Below are 23,686 nucleotides of genomic sequence, written 5' to 3' on the forward strand. Positions count from 1 at the left end.
CAAGATTGGGGTAGAGGACCCTTAGTCAAACTCTTCAAGAAAAGAGACGCGAAAAAATGCGGCAACTATAAGGAATCAATCTTATCTCGATCCCTGCGAAGTTCTTCACGGCAATAATATTAGGAAGACTCCAAGCTGTCCTTGATCCTCACTTACGTGAAGAGCAGCATGGATTTTGGCCTCCTGATCTCCTGGACTTGGCAGTGGTATGAATAGTCAATAATGTATAATCAAGAGCTGAGAAGACACATCTAATGTATGTTAATATACATTCTTTTTAACTAAGATATATAGGTTTTAGTTTTTCCCTCTCACCTAATGCAAACTATTTTGTAATAGCGTCTCTCGTGAATTTGAGCGATTTAATGACCAAATAAAACGTGTCTTCAACCAAATTCCTGAAGTCGGTTCAGATTCTGAAATATTTAAGACAGAAAATTTTCCAGAGTATGGTATTTCCTAACGTATATACTTGCCCTACTCTGGAACTGCAATCCACGAATTTTCTGCACTAGAGTAACTAAAGCGAGAGGTCGTATTAAATGTTGTCACTATCATACAAAAAAAAATTTGTAGCACCCCAAAACCGCCTGAGGGCAACATAGCAGCGCGATGCTGTATCAGTTTCTTTCTTATTTTCACCTCGATGCTCGCCAGAGGTGCCAACTGAAAACCCTAGATTTTGAAAAATACTTCTGCTTTAGTATTTTCGTAAAAAAAAACGAAAGAATGCCCCTAAAACGTTTTTTTTTTTTATCTTCATGGAATTTGTTTTTATCTTCACGGAATTTTTTTCCTCTCCTCTCCCCCTACATTTTCATGAAGTGCTGCCCCTGAGGGCTACCACTCTTTGAAGGCTTACTATTATACGGGAGTGTAAAAATGGCTAAAAGCGTCTTAGGGAAGAACTATTAGGTTCAAAGATTTAGAATAGACAAAGCTGAAGAAATAAAAGTATGTAACTGAACAATATGCCTTTATTTAGTGTAGATTACAGACAACCTTGTGTAAAGTGTCATTGAGCAAGAGGTGCTGATGCATAATTGGTCGTCCCAGTAGCGGTTACTGTTCTCCCCTAATTGCTGTACTGTAAATATGCCCTTTTGTTTTGAACAAGAGGATTTATTGGTTGAAGTGGTAATAAAAGACACATTAAATTTTAAGGTGACATGTATGAAATTGGATCCGATAGTGGTCGCTATTATTCGGTGAATATTCCACTACGAGAAGGAATTGATGATACAAATTACTTGCTTGTGTTTAAACCTGTGATACAGTATGTGATGGATTACTACAGGCCCACAGCCATTGTTCTCCAGTGTGGTGCTGATTCACTTGGAAATGATCGACTCGGCTGTTTTAATTTGACAACACGTGGCCACGGGTATGACTTTTATTCTCTGACTTGCATTCATAATTCTGCACTACGTCGTGTTAAACACAATCGAGTTAAAATACATTGAATATAGATGTTAGTTTGAAAATTGGAGCAGTAAGAAAAAGCAATTTCTTCGATTTGAGCTTTCATTAAAAACTTCAAGTTAATCAGGGTATTTTCATGATATGCTATAGATCGGTGTGTGTTATATTCCACCAAATTTACGCTAAATAAATCTAACTAAAGCGTCTCGAAATGGAACAACAAAATAAAAAATATTATCGCTTATGAAAGTTTTTTGTAATATTGAAGGCTAACGTCATTATTAGTAAACTAATCCAAAGATTGATAATACTTCAATTCAGGCTGGTTTACAAAGTCGCTCTTCTTACGAAATTTAACATTAAGCTCATGAATCAATCTTTTATTACCAAAAACAACAATCATAGTCACAACCGAGGCCAAACTGAATTGCACTGTTTTTACAAATGAGGAAAAAATACTAGAATGAAGTGTAAATGATAAAATAAAGCTGCTATTTAATCAATTTGAACAGTTTGAACGAAATTGCGATATATACGAAAAAAAAAAGTTCATAGTCACGACCTTAGAAAACGGCCGAATTTGATTCGAAAACTCATTTTATGAATTTACAATAATATTCTGAAACTGATTTAGCTATTCAATAAGTATTTGACGGATCAAGACTGCATTGAAGCCGTCTTAGGCCATCCAGCTGTGCCCACTCCTCCTCCAACCTAGTCAGTTGAGAAATATTTAGTTCCTTTCATCAAGCTTCTTTAATTCTTCTTCTCTTTCAATCTTCAGTCCTTTTTTACATTCCATTCGGGAAAATGTTGCATTTTTTTGGTCCTAGCTAGCATGCCAAGTAGTATGATTTTTGGCAACTTTCTTTGGCCACCTTTTTAGAAGTCCTTCATTTATAAAACGTGGCATAACTAGCTTCACTTTCTTTCACTAAAACTTCTGAAAATGAGATTTAGCCACTCTTCCCGCACGAATTATTGATTATCAATCGAATAAATACACACAAAACTATCTCCTTTAGCAGTTTCTCTTGAAAACATTCAGTATGTCTTTTCGCAATCATTTGAAGCATCCGCTTTTCAGAGAGTTACAGTAGCTTCTAGTGTCCTAATCTTAGTCCTAAGACTTAATTGCTCTTCTTCCAAACAATTTTGCAGCTGCTTAAAAATATGATGTGCCTTTGGTTTTCTACTTTTCGCATTTTAATTGCTTTCACCATTCTTACTAACTATGCTACCTTGGTAAGTGTCGTATAATTTAAGTATCTTCTTTATAGTTATTTTAAAACCAATGCTTGCACTATGAATCCTCAAGGCATCTAAATATCCAGTCATTTTTGCCAATGGTTTTATGTAGGACATTCAAATCAGCTATGGAATCAGATGTCTCTGTATCATACATTCCACATGGACCAATTTATGCTATTGATGACCAAGTTTATTACTTCTTACGACAAGCTATTAGGGATTTAGCGAGTGACTTCTGGGATTTGGTATTAAATTTGTCAAACCAGCCTAAAGGCTTACCCTCTTATAGGAAGTGTAAAGACAGTGGTACTTGTGATGTCTGAAAAAGTGCCCATCTTTGGATCTCAGCTGCGATCCTAAGCTGTTCGATTATCCGAAGGAAAATACGTGAAAAGCGTTAAATCTGAATTATTGGCGATTACTTTTCCTGTTTTGAGGAGCCCTAAAGCGCCAAGGTCATTTAGCTAATCCACGTCATATAAAGAATATTCTTCATCTTTCAGGTTTGCGAGACGAAATCCAGGGTCTTGCTAACTTTTGCCATGCGGTCACCTATTGAAGTGTCAGTTAACCCTGTCTTGTTATATTTCAATTTGGCCTCGTCAATGGATCGATCTCGATCACCTTATTATTATATAAGTTTTCATCTACTCGTGTAGATAATAAGGCTACGACCGTTATTGCTAATGTCACTGGTGAATCAAATAATCCAAAAAACAGAAAGGGGCTATGGACAAAACTTAATGGACATAAGAAGCCACCATGTAAGACCAATCTGTGATAAGCTTCTTTTTCATATCAACGAAGCTATGTTTAAAAGTTATCGTGTAGAGGTTCCGAAGATACTTACAAAGTGCACGGAAAAAGCTAAGGAAGTAAAACTATTTGGGACTATCAATGGTGTACCTGATTATTTGACCCTAGTATGTTCATTGGTTGTGACAGAGTCGTCGAAGATCAGTGCGTTGGACACTTATGTGCCATTGAACTCACTTTTAGTGATTCTATCTCCTGCCAATGCAATGTGTCTTCTAATTAAGGTAGTTTTCGAGATATTCAGTGTATTGGAATTTTTCCTCATTGGTTTCACCAGTCTCCAAGTCATCTAAAATTGAATTTCGATTGATCAACTCGCTGCTCACGTTGTTGCTAATGATCACATATTCACACATGACGATCCAAGTTTGGCACCATCAAAACATGCAAATTGCGGAGGTGATCATGACGCTTACATTTTCAAACGTGGCTTGCTCCGAAATACTAACACCAAAAAGTCTGCCAAATCTATGTAATAATGAAAGCCAAAACTTCCAGTTTGTCTTTATTTATAGGCCAACACGCCAAAGATGACTGTTAATATCTCTTATAGTAATCTCAGTTTATAGTTCAATGTATTTACCGCATTAGGTCTTCTAAGCTTGAGTGTATCAGCTGTCCATTTGACTTTATTTTAATGGTTCCAAGCTTGGATAGGTGTTATCCAAATTTAATTCATCGTGATGGTAAGTTTTATAAAGCTAGTCCAACTCGTGTTTCAAGAATTTTCGCTGCATCCTTGGGTATCTGCTTGAGCTTCAAAATAGCCCACTTGATGTTTTCAGTAATTCTCTGGGTCAAGATTCAAGAAATACTTCAAATTTTCTTCCTCGTTAAGTAGCCAATATTATAATTTAAAGAAGCTCACATAAAGTGGTGAAAATTCCTCAGCCCATCAACTTAATACTCAGGGTCTTTGTTCATCAATTAATCAGTTGAGGTACCAGTTGGTCAGTTGAGGTACCAGTTGGTGATGGACTGCCTGACACTATTGGGCTACCAACCTTTCTGGATAAAAGTAACGAAATGCTGCTGGATATACCCGGATATAGGATGGTCCGACTAAATCGGCGTAGATGGTAAGAGGTGGTCTCGTCTTGTACATATCCACTTACCTTCTGCACACTGTCAAAATCAACCTATCAAGGAGTCAGGAAGTAATCTTGGGTCTTATCATTGGTAATTTGTACCGATCTCTAAGTGGATCCATCCCACCAATGTCCGTTTATTCACGGAAGCAAAAATGTTACTGATAAGAAGAAACAACCAAATCAACGAAAATTCTCTTGTAAATAAAGTGTGCAAGTATTTCGAAGGAGGCTCCTGTGGCAAAAAAGAGGACTTTAGTTTTCTACATATATGCTGAAAATACAAATTGAAAAAATGCAAAGCAACAATTTGTATTTTCGATCATGTCGTTCTTTCCCCTATGATGGTTTGTGCCAACAAACTGTACAGTTTTGCTCATAGTGATTTAAAATGTAGCAATTTAAAATATCACATTAATCGTTCAGTGCCTTTCAAGTATTTTGACCGTTTGTCTCGTTTTAATCGTATTAACCGTGATCCAGTATTCAATTATAATATGCCAATTCGTAGCCAGGTTGTTTGTGGGGGCAATGCTTCAAGCAGTAATCATAAACCCGAGCCGGTGCCAAATAACCTGAACCTTGCAGGGTGCACATGATGTCATATATATATATATATATATATATATATATATATATATATATATATATATATATATATATATATATATATATATTTAATTCAGTGAATTACTAAGATTCTGAATATGTACAATTCATTACGCTTAGTGTTCACCATATAAGACTACGAGCCTGAGAAAATTTGCCTGATTTTTGGGACACCCCCTAAAAATCAAAGAGTATTAGTGAAAATCACGCCATCAGGTTCAACGTATCAGAGAACCGTATTGTAGAGCTTTCAGGCTCCTATCTGCAAAAATGTGGAAATTGGTGTTTTTTTTTCAGAAGGAAGATCACGGATACGTGTTCATTTTTTGCTTTTTCCAGGGTTGATCGTATCGAACCAATGGCCCTAAAACATCAGTACTGACCTAATTTGAACGGAAATTAAAAGTTCTAGTACCGTTTTTAAGTGAACAAAAAGATTGGAGGGCAACTAGTCCCACTATCACGCCCCCTTTCCCCCCAAAATCGTCCGACAAAAATTTTGAGTTAGCCATTTCGTTCAGAATAGATGAAAAGTCCCAAAATGATGCCTTTGGAAATACTATTACCCCCACCCCATCCCTCGAGGATAGGTCTTTACGTTATGAAATATGCCAACTGTTTACGTATAGTACTTGTTATTGGGAAGTACACAGACATTGGTATTTCATGGGGATAATTTTCCGCGTGGAGAGAAATTACCGGGGTGAACTTTCCAGGGGAAATTTTACACTGCGGGGGTATTTGACAGAATTCCTGGAAAAATTCTTTTTATTGGTTTTAAGTTTTCTTTGCCTAGCCAATTTTGTATCTAGAGATGTTTCGGGGGAAAGATCTGGGGGAAATTTTCATCGTTTTTGGATTTTTGGGAAATAATTTCCACGGAAGGGGGATTTCCGGAGTGATTGGAAACACAATTAAAACTGAAAGTTTTTTTATAAATGAAAGTATGCTAAGGAGAATTTTTTCAGGCTGAATCTTCTGCAAGAATTGTTATGGAGTGGGGGGGAGGGTGAACTTTCAGTGATGATGGAATTGTCTGGAAGGTTTTTTTTTTGGGGGGGGGTGTATAGGGGAGGGAGTTTTCATGGAAGGTGAGCCAGATTTACCGACATTATTTGGAAAACGAACCTTTAATTGGAATAGGAAGCTTTTTTTTAAAGTGCTGAAAACATTAGCGGGAACAACAAGGTATTGAGCAGGTGGCAACCCCATTATATACAGAATACTTTCTTTTCATTTTGAGTTTTAATGTTGCTTCTTACTTTCAGTTGAAGTTTTTTTTAAACTGAAAGTAAGGAATCACATTAGAATTGATTCACTTTTATGCCAATTGTTCTTCCTACGCAAATAGCTATGATGATATATTTGCTGACGTTTAAAAATTGACTGAAGGTTAAACGACTAAGAGTTTAAATTTAGCTTGTACAAATGATGGAAGAGATGCCAATATAAACGTCAAAGGAGTTCTTTTATTCATTTTTGACAGGTTTCGCCGTACTTTGATGTTCAATTTTTAAATTCTTCATAAATAGATAGATTTTTGTGCTTAATCAAAAAAGCTCATAATAAAAGAAGTATCAAAAAAAAGTAAAAATATGCGGCAAATGTAAATCCTTTAAGTGGCACCTGGACACCATATGTGGCAAATGCGAATATTTGCAAATACTTTTGCAAGTCGTTTTCAAAACTCTGGTAAAGTCAGATAATTAAGAATCTAAAGAAGAACAATCCTCATTAAATTATTGGCGGTCTTGAAAACTGAACAAAGGGACAGAAGTACTCCATTTTCAAAGAACTTTAGTTTTCTAAGAAAGTGGGTAGTCGCGACACCCTCAAAAAGATGAAAATCCAAATCAAAAACTGTTGCCGCCTCAGCAAATATGCAAAATGAGATTCCTCAATGCTGATTTTTTTTTTTTTTTTTCACTTTAGACTCTTCGAGCCACAGTAGTAGTTTGTCACTACTTGCTTTTCTAAAATAGGCTCTAAAGAGGTAAATGTAAAGAATATTGTAATCTGTGGAGATAAGCACGGTTGAATAGCATTTGTTTTCACATGAGTATTCTATTTGCTTACTAAAAAAATCGTCTGCATGGCTCGCATATTGGATTTGTCCACAAATTCCCATCCTTTCCCCTCCCCAAAGAAAAAGAGTTGGTAATGCCCTTGTCTACAATTACAGTTACCAAAGACGGACCTTAAATTTTGTTTGTTCATGGATTCTTCCTTCCTATTTTCCGAAGAGAAAAGAGCAAATATATTAGATCATAGATTCCGTAAAAATTGTTAACTCTGTCTGGTTTGGTTGATTAGGCCAAAAGAAATATTTGGGCAGTACAGTTTGTCAAATGGGGCATTTGTTTTGTCTATTTGAAGACTAGGAGCTCAGTAAAAATGCTAAAATTAAGGTTGTTTGTATTTAGTAAGACAACCTGTTTGATGGATTTAGCTATGCTACTTCCTAGAAGCAACGTGCTCCTTACTGAATCGAGTCCCTACTATTATTGTCATAAAATAGGAGATCACAAAAAATGTACATTGTTCTTCGTCAAGCAAAAAGTTTTGGGATCTGTTGTTTCCAAAGCTGTTGTGTTCCAGAAATATTTCTAGCTATAGTGTATATATATATATATATATATATATATATATATATATATATATATATATATATATATATATATATACTAGCTGTTGGGGTGGCGCTTCGCGCCACCCCAACACCTAGTTGGTGGGGCGCTTCGCGCCCCCCCAAGCCCCCCCGAGCGCGTAAGTCGTTACGCGCCATTGTAGTTGTGTCCCTGTGTCCCACCTGTGAATAGAGATAGATATAAATATATGTTTTTAACTACGTAAAACATGCGAATATACAACATTCTTCGCTGTCCCATTGTCTGTGCATATAAATAGATTGTCAGGTTTACTGACTCTTGAACATGCAACATATAATTGTCCATGGGAAAAACAATCCGTATTCAGATCTATAACTCATTATTCTAATGATGTGTCCCTGTGTCCCGGTCGTCATTTATATTCCGTGTGTCCCGGTCGTCATTTGTGTCCCGGTGTCCCAGTTTGTAATTTCTCTTTGAGTGTCCCGGTCGTCATTTATATTCCCTGTGTCCCGGTGTCCCGGTCGCCATTTATGTCCCGGTGTCCCGGTCTGTAATTTCTATTCGAACAATCCCTGTGTCCCGGACGTCATTTATATATCCCGCCTGTGCCCCCGGCGTCCCCGTTGTAGCTGTGTCCCTGTGTCCCGGTCGTCATTTATATTCCCTGTGTCTCGGTCGTCATTTGTGTCCCGGTGTCCCAGTCTGTGATTTCTCTTTGAGGTTCCCGGTCGTCACTTATATTCCCTCTGTCTCGGTCGTCATTTGTGTCTCGGTCTGTAATTTCTCTTTGAGTGTTTTTTCTTTTTAGTTTTTTTTTTAGTTTTTTTACCTTTTTTCTTTTTTTCAGTTTTCTCTTTCTTCTTTATTTTTCAGCGTCACTATGAAGTACATATCGACGAACCTTTGTTTTTTTTAACTTAAATCTGGTAGGCATTGATGACCTTATCCAAGTCAAAATCCCAAACCCAATCATCATCGCTATCATTTTCAGTTTTGATATGTTTTGACTCTCGCTGTCCAGGTGGATTTTCATCTAACTGCGCGGTTTTGCGTTCTTTAGCCGCAAGCCTGTTTTCTTGCTGTTCTTGTGATTCCCCGGCACACTTTCTTTTCTTACTTTCTCTATCAGCTGCAAGCCTCTTTTCTTGCTGTTCTTGTGATTCCTCGGAACGCTTTCTTTTCTTACTTTCTCTATCAGCAGCAAGTTTTTTGGCATAAACTCTTTGAGCAGCTTCCTCGGCTGTTGCCATTGTAGATTCTTCAGTCATTTTACAATTAAACATTTTTCCGTGGACAAATGTCTTAAATACCGTTAATGACGTCACCGTCATAGCAAAAATGACGACAACTAACTTCATGACGTCAGTCGACACAGAAACATGACGTCACCTGACAGACAGACACACAGACAGACAACTTATTTATATATATATATATATATATATATATATATATATATATATATATATATATATATATATATATATATATATATATATATATACTGTTTTATTTTAGATCTGTCTTGTCTCAGATTTGTCCTATTTTGTTAAGAATCAAATAAATAAAACAAGTTTTTTTTTTACTGAAAGTAAAGAGTGACATTAAAACTTGAAACAAACTGAAATTATTCCGTATATGAAAGTGGCAAAGTTTGACTCTTTATCACAACTCTACTTTTTAAAACAATAAAAACTTTAGCGGAAAGAGTGAGGTATTGAGGAGGGTACAGTCCATTTCATATTCGGAGTAATTTCTCTTCGTTTTAAGATTAAATGTCGCTTTTTACTTTCAGTTAAAAAAAACTTGTACTTTTTATTTAATTTCTTAACGTTTTTCAACTAATGCAGGTTCCATTTCGCTCACTGTACATGAAAAATTCAAACAACATTTGCATATTAATTTCGGCAGATTTATTTCGTATATGAAGGTTCGCCCTCTCCTCTACACCTTGCTCTTCACGCTAAAGCTTTTTAGCACTTTAAAAAAAGCTTCCTATTCCAATTAAACGGTCCCAGTTGGGACAAACAGTCAAACTTTAGCGTAAAGAGCAAGATATTGAGGAGGGGGCAATCCTTCATATTTGACTCACCCTGTATGAAATATACTCCTCCCTCCCAATGGAAAACTTCTCCGTGGAAATTTCATCCAATGTAAAGTCCACCCCGTTGAACTCCCTCCAGACGGTTCCCTCTTCGCTGAGAATCCCCTTCCCTGTAAAATTGCTTGCGGACGATTTAGCTTGCAAAATTCTCCTTATCATTCTTTCATTTGAATAAGACCTTAGTCTCTAATCGGTTTCTTGATCGCTCCAGAATTGCCCCCTTCCGTGGAAATTATTTCCCGGAAATCAAAACACGAAAAAAAAACCTGGACAATTTCCCCGGAACATCTCCACAGGAAAAATTTAGCAAGGAGAATGTAAGACAATTAAAAAGAATTTCGTATAGTAATTCTATCAAATCATCACAGCTTAACATTTCCTCTGGAATATTCACCCCCCCCCCCCAGAAATTTCCCTCCCCAAGGAAGATTCTCCCTATAGAGATCCACCCCAAGCAAGACCCCTCCCCCCAAAAAATATCTGTGTATTTCCCAATAACAAATACTATGTGTAAACAATGGGCACATTCCATAAATTACAGACGTATCCCATGGACTGCGAGGGGTCATTTTACACCTAAGACCTTTATTTGATCTTTAACTATACTGAACAAATTAGCTATCTCAAGATTTCGACCAGATAATTTTGGGAAAATGGACATGGAGGGGGTTCCATTGCCCTTCAATCTTTTTGGTCACTAAAAAGGGCACTTGAACCTTTAATTTTCATTCTAACGTATCCTCTCCCGTTCTTCTAGGACTATCATTTCGATACAATAACCCAGTGGCGTAACTTCGTCAAAATCCTGGGGGAAGGGGGCAAAGTTGGAGCCAGTTTTCCCAAATCAAGTGAAAATGAAAGTGAAAACTGAAAAATGAGTCATATATTACCATAAAGACAAAGATGTACCCAAGAAAACTGACCTGTTTCTCTGGGTACTTGAACTATGCAGGTTTATCTAAATTTTGACAAGATTTTTTTGCAGAAACCAAATTTCAGCTGGGGCAGGGGCAAACTGAGGTCTGAACTTGGACTGAGGACGAACTGAACTGAAGACGGAAACTTGGGTCTGCAGGGGGTAGTTCCCCCCCCCTGCTCCATAGCGAATTACACCCCTGCGATCACATCTGGGGAAAAAATAATAATAAACACACATCCGTGATCTGTCTTCTGGCAAAAATAGCCAAATTCCACTTTTTGCAGAAAGGAGCTTGAAACTTCTACAGTAAAGTTCTCTGGTACGCTGAATCTGATGATCTGATGGTGTTCAATAAGATCCTTTAATTGTAAGGGGTGTTTCCCCCCTATTTCAAAAACCAGGTAAATTTTCTCAGGCTGGTAACTTCTGTTGCGTAACACTAAACTCAATGAATTTCAGATATTTGGAATCAGCATAATAAGCTGATTCTATTGATGGATCTAGGGCTATTAAAATTCTGTTTTTTAGAGCTTCGGTTACTATTGAGCCAAGTCGCTCCTTACAGTTCGTTGCCACAAACTGTTTGATAAATCTGGAAATAAACCTTGATAGCGATATAGTTGGATAGGAATGAAAATTGCAAGCTTGTTACAATTTTCATCTTAAAAGCTTTCTTCAAACGCCTTTCGGTCGCGTAGCTAAAGGGGTTTTAGCCGTTTAATTTTGTTGTGATAAAAAATTCGTATGCTGTCATTTAGGAATGTTAACGAGTATCTTCAGTTGTCTACAAAAGAAAGCATTGTTAGTGCTGAGTTGTTTTTATGCCAATTGTTCTTCTTACGCAAATAGCTCAAGCTATGATGATGTATTTGCTGACGTTCAAAAATTTACTGAAAGTTAAACGATTAAGAGTTTAAATTTAGCTTGTACAAATGATGGAAGAGTCTTAGAAGCCATATAAAGATCAAATGGGTTCTTTTTTCCGCAAAAAGGTCAGGGCTGTTGCTCGCACGACTTTAAAATTTAAGTAATGTGATAGTACTAAAGATGCACTAATCTCCCTTTTTCTCTTTTTTTACTGTAGGGACTGTGTGAAGTTCGTCAAGGAGTTCAATATTCCCCTTCTTGTTCTCGGAGGGGGAGGATACACAGTCCGAAACGTTGCTCGCTGTTGGGCCTACGAAACTGCACAGTTGCTCGACGAACAAATCAGTAATGAATTACCGTATAATGAATATTTTGAGTTTTTTGCTCCTGATTTCAGTCTTCATCCGGAAGTTCAAACCCGAACAGAAAATGCCAATAGTCGAACATATCTGGAAGCGATTGTTCGACATGCCTACGAAAATTTAAGAATGATTCAACATGCACCTAGTGTCCAAATGCAAGATATACCCTCGGATGCTTTCTCGCTGGAATCGCTAGAAGAATTAGATCCCGATATAAGGCTTCACGATTCTGAAGAAGATAGAAGGTAAAAATACATTGGGAGCCAGGTTATCCTCTAGGTTAGCTTATTCGGTGCCCTACTGCCTGCAAATTTTGTTGTGTGGTCTTTGATAAGTATCGAAAAAGCTATTATTCTCTTTTAATAAATAATTTGGAGGAAACAAAATGAACATACGTTTAATTGATCGTTAATTTAATTTTCTTTAATATCCTCATAGGCAGCACGGAAGTAAAAAAAAAACACACAAAAAAAAACTGGGGACTAGCTATGCTTTCGTACAATAAAAAGGGATAGAAGAAAAACGGGATGATGTAGCAAAAGCATTTCAGGCTCGACGACCTTTAGCGGAAGTAGCGGAAAAAACCTGGAATTACTTCTTTGGACTTATGGTTGTGTCCACTGTCGTCCCAAGAATTTTCGAAAAAATAACGTAATTTAAATCTTATATTAATGAATTTAAAAGTGCTTATTTCTAAGAATCTTGCCACCATACTCTGTAAAAAAAAAAAAAAAGGTCTAAAGCCTCAAAATATTTTAACGGCTTGCACTTGTAATTCCATGTTTAGACTGTTAGCCTTTAAAATAGTAAAATTATGTTTTTTATTTCGTAATATGTATTATTTTATAAAAAATAATATTTTTATTTCGATGTTTTAGGACCATTGTCTCGGTGCGATCACCTCCGAAAAAAAAATCATATTAGCACGCATAAATTTTATATGTTTGGAATCAGCATAAAAGGCCAGTTCTTTTGATGTATCTATTGTTATCGATATAGTTGTAGCTATAGTATATATTATACTATATATAGCTATAGTATAGCTCTTTACTTAATAATAACAATAGATTTATTTATAGCTTATAACAGTACAATAATTACACAACATAATAACAACGGACAGATCAAAAAGATTATTGTTCTGTTCACACAAAATACCGTTTTATGAATAAAATCTAGTGTCTAAAAGCCAGTGAATCTTCGCCAAACGGCTACAGCACGCAATTTTGCGGGCGCACTTCCGAAGAGAATCCCATTCGGTTCAAAAGCCCTTAATTTTCGTTTAGGAGCCATTTTTTTATGGGCCTGTATTTTAGACCAGGAATTTTTTCACGGCTAAACAAAGTTAAATAGGTATTTGATATTTCCCCCAGAATTTAAACGTGTACTAAACTCAATAGCATCTGAGACCATTAAGGTAATCCCCAGGCTTGGATGTATATGGAACCTACAACCCAAGAGAACACGAAAATCGTATAAATAGGATTTTAGCGCTTCTGGAATTTTTACTGATATTTGATGACTGCTCTTTTTTCTTCAATTTTGTTTTTGTTTGTTTTCCTACCAATCCTTTGCGTACAAAATTGTAGTATTTTAAAGTTTAACGATAATTCTATAAGCATAATTTCGGCTAAAAAATGTTACTTCATATCAGTGTTGTCACTTACTTGAAGTACTTTTAATTTAAGTACTACTTAAGTAAAATTTTCCATTACTTGTACTTGAGTAAAAACTCTAGGGTGTACTTATTACTTAAGATACTGATAATGTACTTGTTTTTCAAATACTTTACCTTTGACACGAAAATTTTTTGTGCGTGTGCTTTGGCAATGTACAAGAAAACATTGCCTTTGGATTTAAACTCAGATATAGCTCCATGTTCTATTCTTTGATATGAAATAAGGTATTTGTTTATGACGAAAAAAATTATAGCATGATTATCATTTGGTTTAATTTTGTCTAAAAGTTATATAATAAAAAAATGAAATTATTTTACAGTTTCGACAGTGTTACAGTTTATACTGGTCGACAGTGAGCTAACACCCCTTGTTTTGTGCTAAATGTTGCATACTGTAGTCCATTTGGGCTTATGTTTCTGACATTAGTGTTTAAGTTGTGTCATCTTGTCAACTTAACCAGATTTCTATCATTTCGTCATCTTCAGGGCCATATTATTGGTAAAACTACTGAATCTATGAATCTTTACCCATCCAAGTGTTGTCTGCTATAAACACGTCTGGGAAATTCTAGCTGGATCCAATACAGTGGTATTTTGTCAAATTCGTTCCGGCAAATTCAGTTATTCAGACGAATCATGACTTCAGATTTGTCACTCCATCCATAAGTTATAGGCCCTACTAAATTAAAGGAAAACTCAACTCTTAAAACTTGAACCCTCGCCCTATTTGAGATAGGGTTTGTGGTACCAGACCTTGATATGAGCCTTAATCTTAGGCATCTTTGGCCTAGCTTCCATTCGGATCCGTTGCTCCATTCGCAAGTTATACTAAATTAAACAGAAAACTTAAATTTTTTCAGCAGTTAAAACTCACTTCTCCTTGTTATATTTCAGTTAGGGTCTTCATCTCAAAACTTGATACGTGTCATGGTTTTAGGCCTCTTTGGTTCAGTTTTCGTTCAGATCCATCACTCCATTCGCAAGTTACTCTGAATTAAACGAAAAAAATTTTGTTAGCAGGTAAAGCCTCCTCCTTCTTGTTCTGTCTGAGCTAGTGTCTTCATCTTTCAACTTGATGTATCTCATGATCCTTGGCACCTATGGTTCAATTTTCGTCCAAATCCAGCCAACGGTTCTCTCGCTATACTCGATTGCACAGACAGACAGACGGACGGACAGATTTTGCGACGTCTTAGGTAGCCATGTGGTCTCATTGGATCCCAAAAAAGGAAAGAATGGCATATCATCATCCAGGCATCATAGCCTATTTGGATGGTGGAAAGAATCCATCAAGATAGGTTTTTGAGGTCCATCTGTCCGTCCGCCCGTCTGTACAATCTAGTATAGCGGGAGAACCGCCAGTCGGATTTGGATTAAAATTGAACTATTTGGATTAAAATTGAGCTTAATTAGGGGGTGGGGCTTTAAGTGTTAAAAAAATTTGTGTTTTTCATTTAATTCAGTGTAACTTGCGAATGGAGTGATGAATTTCGATGAAAATTGAATAAAAATGCCTAAGAGCTCAAAACTTCATCAAGTTTTGAGATGAAAACCCTAGTTCAAACAGAACGAGGGGGAGTGGGTTTTAAGTGCTGAAAAAAGTCGAAAGTGCTGAAAAGCTTTTTGTTTAATTTAGTATAACTTGCGAATGGAGCGGCGGATCCAAATGAAAGCTCGACCAAATATGCCTAGGATCAGGGCTCATATCGAAATCTGATATCACAAACCCTATCTCAAATAGGGCGATGGGGAGGGGGCCTCAAGTTTTAAGAAAGTTGAGTTTTCCTTCAATTTAGTAGGGCCTATAACTATTTTCACCCATGGCTTGCCCAAAGCCTGGAAATAATCCTTTTCCAAAATGAGCCATACTGAAGCCAACCTTCAACCGAATATTCTATCCCCAGTGAAAAATTACTTTTTTTTCTTTTTTCCCGGGAGATTTCTGACTTAGTCTCATAGTTGTTGCCACTTCATGGTGTGAAAACTGCTGCTAGAAATAGATAAGTTGTAACTTCTGCAGTTTGACCAACCGTATGGAATGCGTCTGAATTAGTGGGCTTGCTGCAGGCCCTTGATTTTATAATATATGTTTGTAGGGAGTTTTACCGACCATCTGAACTGACTACGCAGCATGCGGCTTGCTTGAGTGAAAACCTGCCAAAGGATGTAGATGCCGTACATTTTCATAGCGCGTCTGAAATTTAACTTGAAAACTTGAGGCAGTTTCCTTGTAAAGGTGCCGAGGGCGAGACAGGTCGTCAAAGTATGAATCAAGATTTCATTTTCATACTGTTCTTTTCTTTCAGCACGCTGACAGCCAGCGACCTTCAGCTAGCTACTGAAAGTGTGGATTTTTTTGCTCTCACTTGGCTCCTTACATGTAAATTTGAGTTTTTTTGTTGCTAAGGTTTTTACTTATTGAATCAGAGAATGAGAATCACTTCTCTGATAAGAGAATCAGAAAAACTTCATTACCTTTTATCTGTTTTAAAGCCAATCCGAAGTTTGTTTTTCTATTTTTCCTATTTTTTTCCACTATTCCCACACATTTCAGAATAACCCTGCAGTTTTTCAAACACGCCAGATTTGACTGGACAAGAATCGCCAGAAGTTCAACTCTACGTGCACTGTTTCAATCCTGCCATGTGATCTGTCTGATCCAATCAGAAGATTTTGACTGCACTTAATTGTTTTGATAGTCTTTTCCTTTCAAGCCGTTGCGTTGAAAATCGGTTCAGAATATTTTTTGGACTTTGTTGGGAGGACTTAGTTGATTAAAATTTCCGGGAGAGGAAAGACAGGGGACATTTTATAGATAGGACATTTTTTAGCTAAGAATTCTTCAGAATTGCTTTAACAAAAAGGTAGCATGGGCTTGATATCAGAAATATATATATATATATATATATATATATATATATATATATATTGGAGAGAACTTGATACTTAAGTAAGAATTTGGAAAGTACTTATTACTTGATATTAAGTAAAAAAAAAAAAAAAACAATGAATGCTTAATACTTCAGTAAAAATTTTTGAATATTTGTTGCAGAACTGCTTCATATGGCAGCTTTTCGTGATTCGGTTTTTGGGTGGGACTGAGTAGATTTTTTGAAATTAAGACTAATTATCTGCGTTTGTTATCATCTTTGAATTATTAATTTTCTTATTTTCAGGATTGAAGCCAATAATGAGTTCTATGATGATGATAAGGACCAAGACCATGATGGCGAGCCCCTTCCTTTAAAAATCGAATGTTGAATTTTACCTTTCTTCTTTTGTAATTCTTTTATAAATTATTTCTTTTAGAAAACTTGTTTATCTCTAATGAGCACTGAAAGGAAGGGATTCACTCAATTCATCCCAAGTGAGTTTCTCTTTTTTTAAATATCATCGTGTGGCCTCTTCGCTTCCGATTCGAGGCCGGTCTGCTTTACGTTTGTCATCAGCTGTGTTGTTGAAAAACACAATTTTTGGCAACTCATCATTTTTCATCTGGACGATGTGATCTAAGAACCTGAGACTGACTTCTAGTATCTTATCTCTTCTAATATCTTTGAAAATGTGTCTTTTCCTTCTTTCCTCAATTATGAAAAACAAACAAAAAACACTCGGTAGCTACCCCACATTTAAAATCTTCACTGCACCCACCTACCTCATACATAATTGTAACAGTGTAGGTGAACCTATCCTCCCCGCAAATTTCTCCATGTCGAATGTAGAATCTTTAACCTCATTAATTTCTAACTTAACCAACTTGGTCTTCTTAGTATTGATATTTGAATTTATTTTTGCAGCCCGAAATCACAAAAAATTAAATCATTCTACTAGCACACACACATTATCGGTAGAAACTAAGTAATAGCCGATTTTGTTTTACGATTTTCTATCACGTTCTGTCTTAGCCTTTGCTATGGTCCTTAGGACAAAATAAAAGTAAAAGAATACGGCACTAGACTTAAGAGTCCAACTGGCAGTGCTGACCTCCGTTCCAAGGCGATTCAGTCAGTAAGTACAATGGGTGATTGGGGTCAGCCATTTTGTGCTTTCGCACACCCTTCCTCTTTACCTTCCCCAGATTTTGGTTGGGGTGGGAGGAAAGATTGAAGGGAAATTGAACTTCCTGGGAGGTTGTAAAGAGGTAGACTTTGAATAGATTGGGGGTGGATCAGAAGCGTACGTAGCTGTGTTGGCTTCAGGAGACTTGGTACTGCGGTGAGTTGTTAGCAGTAGTAGTTATTAAATCATAGCACAAATCACTCTCACATACATATATGAAACCCACTATAAGGATAGTATCTTCACTTAGGCCTTTCCATCTGCCAAGTCAAACGCCTTCCCATAATCTATAAAATTTAGGAATTGATGAGAAACTATAGATCCGTGGCTAATTTGAGTGAAGCTAAGACAGATAGTCTCAATGAGAGACATTTTGAAATAAAATCAACTTGGTGGAAGTGATGAAAACTTGAGAGCCATGGCTAATTGGAGTAAACCCAAGACAGATAGTCTCAATGAGACATTTTGAAATAAAATCAACTTGGTGGAAGTGATGAAAAGTTGAGAGCCATGGCTAAGTGGAGTAAACCCAAGAGAGATAGTGTCAATGAGAGACATTTTGAAACAAAATCAACTTGGTGGAAGTGATGAAAACTTGAGAGCCATGGCTAAGTGGAGTAAACCCAAGACAGATAGTCTCAATGAGAGCTATTTTGAAATAAAATCATCTTGGTGGAAGTGATGAAAACTTGAGAGCCATGGCTAGTTGGAGTAAACCCAAGACACATAGTTTATTGAGAAGCAAAGCTGACATAACCCTTTTTCAGAATTGTATGAAAACGATGTCTTTCACTTGTTGATAGATAGGCTATCATCCATCCTTAGGGCAGAACTAAGGTTAGATAAGCGTGGGATAAGGGTAATTCAAGTACTGGCTAGATAATTCAGACACTTCTCAGTTGTTATACAAAGCTTGAGAACATGGTCAAAGGATTCTATGTCGCTTTTTAAACTTTATCACAGCACATCCTCCTCTAATAAGCATAAACATGTGAAATGATTTACTTCGTACATCGCACAAACCCCTTCAATTTGAGGGATTTAATTAAAGTTTCCCTAAGAACAGTAGGTACCTTCCTTTTACCGAAAATCATATTCAAAAGATCGCTGTCGCGATATCTTAACAATTCATTTATCATTTCATCAGAACCTGCAGTCTCATTATTTTTGAGCTTGCAGCAAATACTGTCAGAAAACAGCCAAAAAGGTAAAACAAAAGAAAAACCGTTGTGTATACCCCTTTGTAAAGGTCAAATAATTGTTTTTGTTGACCCCTTTCCCCCTTTGAATAAAAATCTCAACTCAATCCCTCAGCTGGGATAACTTGTCAAAACTATTTACTTCGGAAACACTCTTTTACGGTGAGAGGACACCTCCTCCTCCCTTTTAATCGAATTACTTATCCACCTGCACTCGTAAAATAGTCTCCGTCGGTTTTTACAGCACAAATGCCACTTCTATCCAAAAAGGAACCCATTCTGAATATTTATTTTCACCGGCGGAAACAAGACTTAGGCCAAGCACAAACCCCTGACCCTGATATTGGGAGGTTGATGCTCTACCTACTAAGCTAGAGGCTATTTGTTAGTCGGTTTTACACCGTTTTGTTTGTATATATATAAAAAAATAGGGTTTCCTGTAAACGGGTTTTCTCTAAGGTTGCAGAAGGTTACTAATTATTTAGGCAAACTCTTATAGCCCATTATGTAGCTCCTCAATAAATCTTCTTTCTTCTGCAAATTATGTAAATGTGTTACTATTTTCTATATTCCTATAGCCTTTTCACCATTTTAAAGACACTTTACGGTGATCTTTTCTGTTAACAAAAAACCTTCAATATATCTTGCAATTCACTTTCAAATAATAGGCGGAACCAAAAAAAAGTGAAAAAGAATATAAACAAACACTATATTAAGTTGAAGAATTATATCATGGTTTGACCTTGCGCGTTCCTTTCCTTTCCCTGCAGTGATAAATCTGTACAAAATGGGAATTAGTATAATTATCGATAATTCGTTAATAGAATCGTGTATCCTGTCCCAATTCTTGCCTAAATACGCCCTACTGCATATTAATCTAAACTCTATCTGGGTCAAAAACATAGCGAAAAATATTCTTGGTAAAACTATTTTCGCCGTGTACAACTTCAAATTCTTTCAAAAAAAAAGTCTAAATGACCTTAAAGATTTAGAATTACCAAATTAGAAAATCACATTCTTCTAGCACCTATCGCTCAGCTGCTTCTTTAGTTCATTTTGGTACGCTTTTTCTTTCTTCTTTTTTTCCTCTCCTTTTCGTATTGTTTTTATTTGTATGTGTACTGGGGTTGTAAGGCCAAACAAGCTCTGCCTCGAGCCATTTGGTTGTTTTGCTTTGTTTATCTATATAAATAAATTCATCTTTCTCTCTTGAAAATTGTTAGAGTTAAGAATTGTTAGATCTCAATTTTTAATAGGATTCCAAGTTTAAAGTTAATGATGAATTTAAAATGTGTAGTAACCGATCCCTCTTAAAGGAAAAATTGTTACAATATATTAATTGCCAACAGTTAAAGAATTACTTGTTTCTGGAATTAGCGTGTTGTAAACTTGCCAAGTTTTTTTTATTAATGATGGCTAAACTACACTAAAGTAGCATTTCACTGGAGCATCTTTCTCTGCAAACACTGTTGTTTTTTTTACCTCTGTATTATAAGTAGAAGCCTAAAATTTAAAAAAAATACTAGAATCATAAGTCAGATACTACACTAGCTATGCACCCAAAATCAGTTATTCGAACAGCCTGACAATTAATACTAGCCGACGGCCTGTACTGTATTTAAGCCAGCACCAGTTTTGGCTACATTAGCAGTAGTCGCGTCAGGAACTAGTTGAAGGTTGTATAGCGACTTTCAATATTTGAATCAGAAATGAAAGCGGGTAAAAACCTGTCAAAATTGCGCATTTTGATATTAGTTATGGTTAGAAGAATTGATGTTAAAATATTGGTTGGTGTAAGGATCTTAATTAACGAGTGGAAAAATAAAATGTGTTTAAATATATTTTGAATGAAAAACAGCTAAATATAAATGGAATGAAAAACAGCAAAGCCAATAACATATTCTGAACAACAATGACATTGGTCAACGATGTTAAAATTACCCTGGCACGAATCCTGTTTTGACCACTAAAATTTTATGTTTAGTTATTAGGGAATGTTTATTAATGTAGCTTTGTATGTTAAATTCAACATACAAAACCGTGTTGACTCCATTCAAATTTTGCAGGAACAAAAAAGAAAATTAGGCTTTACTCCCTGGGATTTTTGGTATTTCACGAAAAACAAGCATTTCTCAAAAACTACGGGGAATAGGAAAAATATGATTGCATTTTAAATTTAATATAAACAACTGCACTAAAAACCTTCTCAATTTCTGATGCCAAAAGTGAAAATTTATAAAGCGAACAAATCGGATGTTTTGAGATCTCTTCCGGGGCAGTTTTTCACGGTACAAAGAAAAATGGCAAATAGAAATTTGTAAGCTTAGATAAATAAAAGAAAAAACTCTGAACAAGTCACATCACAAAAAAAAATCAGTCACATCACAAAACAAAATTTCCGAAGTTCAATACACAATATTGAGCTATTGAAACAAACCTCGGGGTCGTTAAGTCAAATCTTTGCAAATGAAAATATGTTCTGTCATTTACTAAATAAAATTAAATATATAATATGTGCTCAAAGAAATTGTAGGAAATTAATTGCTCCCTAAAATGCAACAACAACTACAGGATGCCCTAATTTTTATGTTTGCCTTATTTGTTTACTTGTTAATTGTTCTTAACTATCAAAGTTGAAAAAGTTAATCCGTCATTAATGATGGGTAGTGAAAAAGAAATAAATGATTGGTGTCATTAGAGCTAACAAAAAACTTAGGCCAGCCCATAGTTCCGTGATTCGCGAGAAAAATTTTAGTTTCATTAATTCATTGAGGATATTTTCTTGTCTTTTTTATATTTCTATTAATACCTAACAGCATATGTTTTTCCTTATACCCGAGCTAGAACAATCGTAGATTGCGACTGATCTTCCGCTAGGTTACAGATTTTTTGTTTTGTTTTCTGCTGTTCCGTTAGAAGTTGCCCTGGAGAATAGTCTCGAAACACAAAAATTATTCGCTTTGTAAGTCCTTCACTGTCGTCTACAAATTTCCAAGTTATTTTTCTTCTTAAAATTATGCCTATAGTTAAATCAGCTTATTGCTCCCTCAAGGCCAAAATAACTTGTTAACCAGTGGAATTGTTCATCTATTACCATTTCTTAATTTCTGCTGGTTTTGAAAGCAGGACTGACACATCGTTGTCCCCCACTCGAACCCGACCTAAAAGAAGAAAATATTACATTTTAATAAATAGAGATTTCAAGTTAAAATATGAATAAGACAAATTTTTATTTTATCTTTTGCATGAAGAGCAAACTGAATTTTTTAGATTATTTGTTAAGTAAACTGAAAAGTAAAACAAAAAAAAAATAAAGAAAGAACAGTCATAATATTGTTTTCCTTCCATTTTACTTACTAGATGTTTTCAAGAGAAATTGCCTACGGATTGTTCTGGGTACCTGGCTGACTGACCGTATTTCCATCGGTAAGCTGTATGAAAAATGTAGTGCAATCCCGCTTTCTAGGGCTATAATACAAGAAAGGTTGAGATGCCTAGGGCAGGTTCAGCGGATGAAGGATGACAGATTAATGTAGATTGTCCTTTTCGGCCAAACGTCTAGGGCTAAACGGAAAGCAGGTCGTCCTCGTCTGGGGTGGGAGGATGTCATAAAGAAAGATTTAAAAAAATGTAAACTTCCTGGGAGTGTGTAAAGAGGGAGGCTTTGAATAGATTGGGATGGAGGAGGAGTGTACGTAGCTGTGTTGGCCTCAGGCCGCTTGATGGTGCGGTGAATGTAGTAGTAGTAGTAGCTCTAGTGAAAAAAAAAAGACTCATCTACATTTAAAGTCTGATTCTCGTGTGACTTTTTGGATTCTAACAGCTAATGAGAAAACCTGATATTCCCTGACGCCAGATTCCTTGGCTGATTTGCATTCTCTTTTGTTTGTAAAAATTAAATTAAAAAAAACCGAGTTTTTTTAACTGAAAGTAAGGAGGGACTTTAAAACTTAAAACGAACAGAAATTACGCCGTATATGAAAGGGCTGTTCCCTCCTCAACGCCTCGCTCTTTGCGCTAAAGTTTGACTCTTTCTCTCAACTCTACTTTTTAAACAGTAAAAACTTTAGCGTAAAGAGTGGGGCGTTGAGGAGGGAACAACCCCTTTCATATACGGGGTAATTTCTGCTCGTTTTAAGTTTAAATGTCGCTCCTTACTTTCAGTTAAAAAAAAATTATTTTTTTATTTAATTTCTGAACGTTTTTGAGTTAATCCATGTTCTGATTTAGGCTCTCCGCAAATGAATAATTAAAACGAAATTTGCATTTTTTTTTTTTTTTTGGCTAAATGGCTTCCTCATAGTTTTGATCGAACGATTTTGAGAAAAAAGGAGCGGGAGAGGAGGCCCAGTTTCCCTCCAATTTTTTGGTTACTTTAAAAGGCAACCAGAACTTTTAGTTTTTTACGAACGTTTTCATTAGTAAAAGATATACGTAACTTATGAATTAGCTTACGTAACGAACTTCTATATTCGTATGTTTTTATTACGTATATGAGGGGGTTCGCCCACTCGTCAATACCTCGCTCTTTACAGTAAAGCTTAAATTTTGTCCTAATTCCTTAAGAATGACCCCTTAATCACAAAGGCCGAAGAATAAATATCTGAAATTACTAAAAATATTTTAGTGTAAAGAGTGAGGTATTAGAAGGACGTAATATTTTCTGCTTGTTTTAAGTTTTAATGCTGCTCCTTACTTTC

General features: G+C 36.0%; 2 protein-coding genes across 3 annotated transcripts in view; one reads left to right on the forward strand and one right to left on the reverse strand.

Annotated features, from left to right (window-relative positions):
- Positions 1-17,041, forward strand: part of LOC136029333 (histone deacetylase 3-like) — a 37,691-nt gene extending 20,650 nt beyond the window's left edge. The window contains exons 5-7 of the mRNA XM_065707618.1: positions 1,165-1,384; positions 11,906-12,295; positions 16,905-17,041. Of these exons, the coding sequence (XP_065563690.1) occupies positions 1,165-1,384; positions 11,906-12,295; positions 16,905-16,989 (695 nt within the window). The 3' untranslated portion in view covers positions 16,990-17,041. The remainder of the gene's footprint in view (positions 1-1,164; positions 1,385-11,905; positions 12,296-16,904) is intronic.
- Positions 17,042-20,808: 3,767 nt separating this feature from the next.
- Positions 20,809-23,686, reverse strand: part of LOC136029322 (uncharacterized) — a 33,576-nt gene continuing 30,698 nt past the window's right edge. Inside the window, exon 6 of one of the 2 annotated variants that reach the window (XM_065707596.1) lies at positions 20,809-22,147. In XM_065707596.1, the coding sequence (XP_065563668.1) occupies positions 22,077-22,147 (71 nt within the window). In that variant the 3' untranslated portion in view covers positions 20,809-22,076. The remainder of the gene's footprint in view (positions 22,148-23,686) is intronic. The other variant, XM_065707605.1, reaches the window with a different exon arrangement.

The sequence above is a fragment of the Artemia franciscana genome, chromosome 1 (genome assembly GCF_032884065.1).
Source record: "Artemia franciscana chromosome 1, ASM3288406v1, whole genome shotgun sequence".
NCBI lineage: Eukaryota > Metazoa > Arthropoda > Branchiopoda > Anostraca > Artemiidae > Artemia > Artemia franciscana.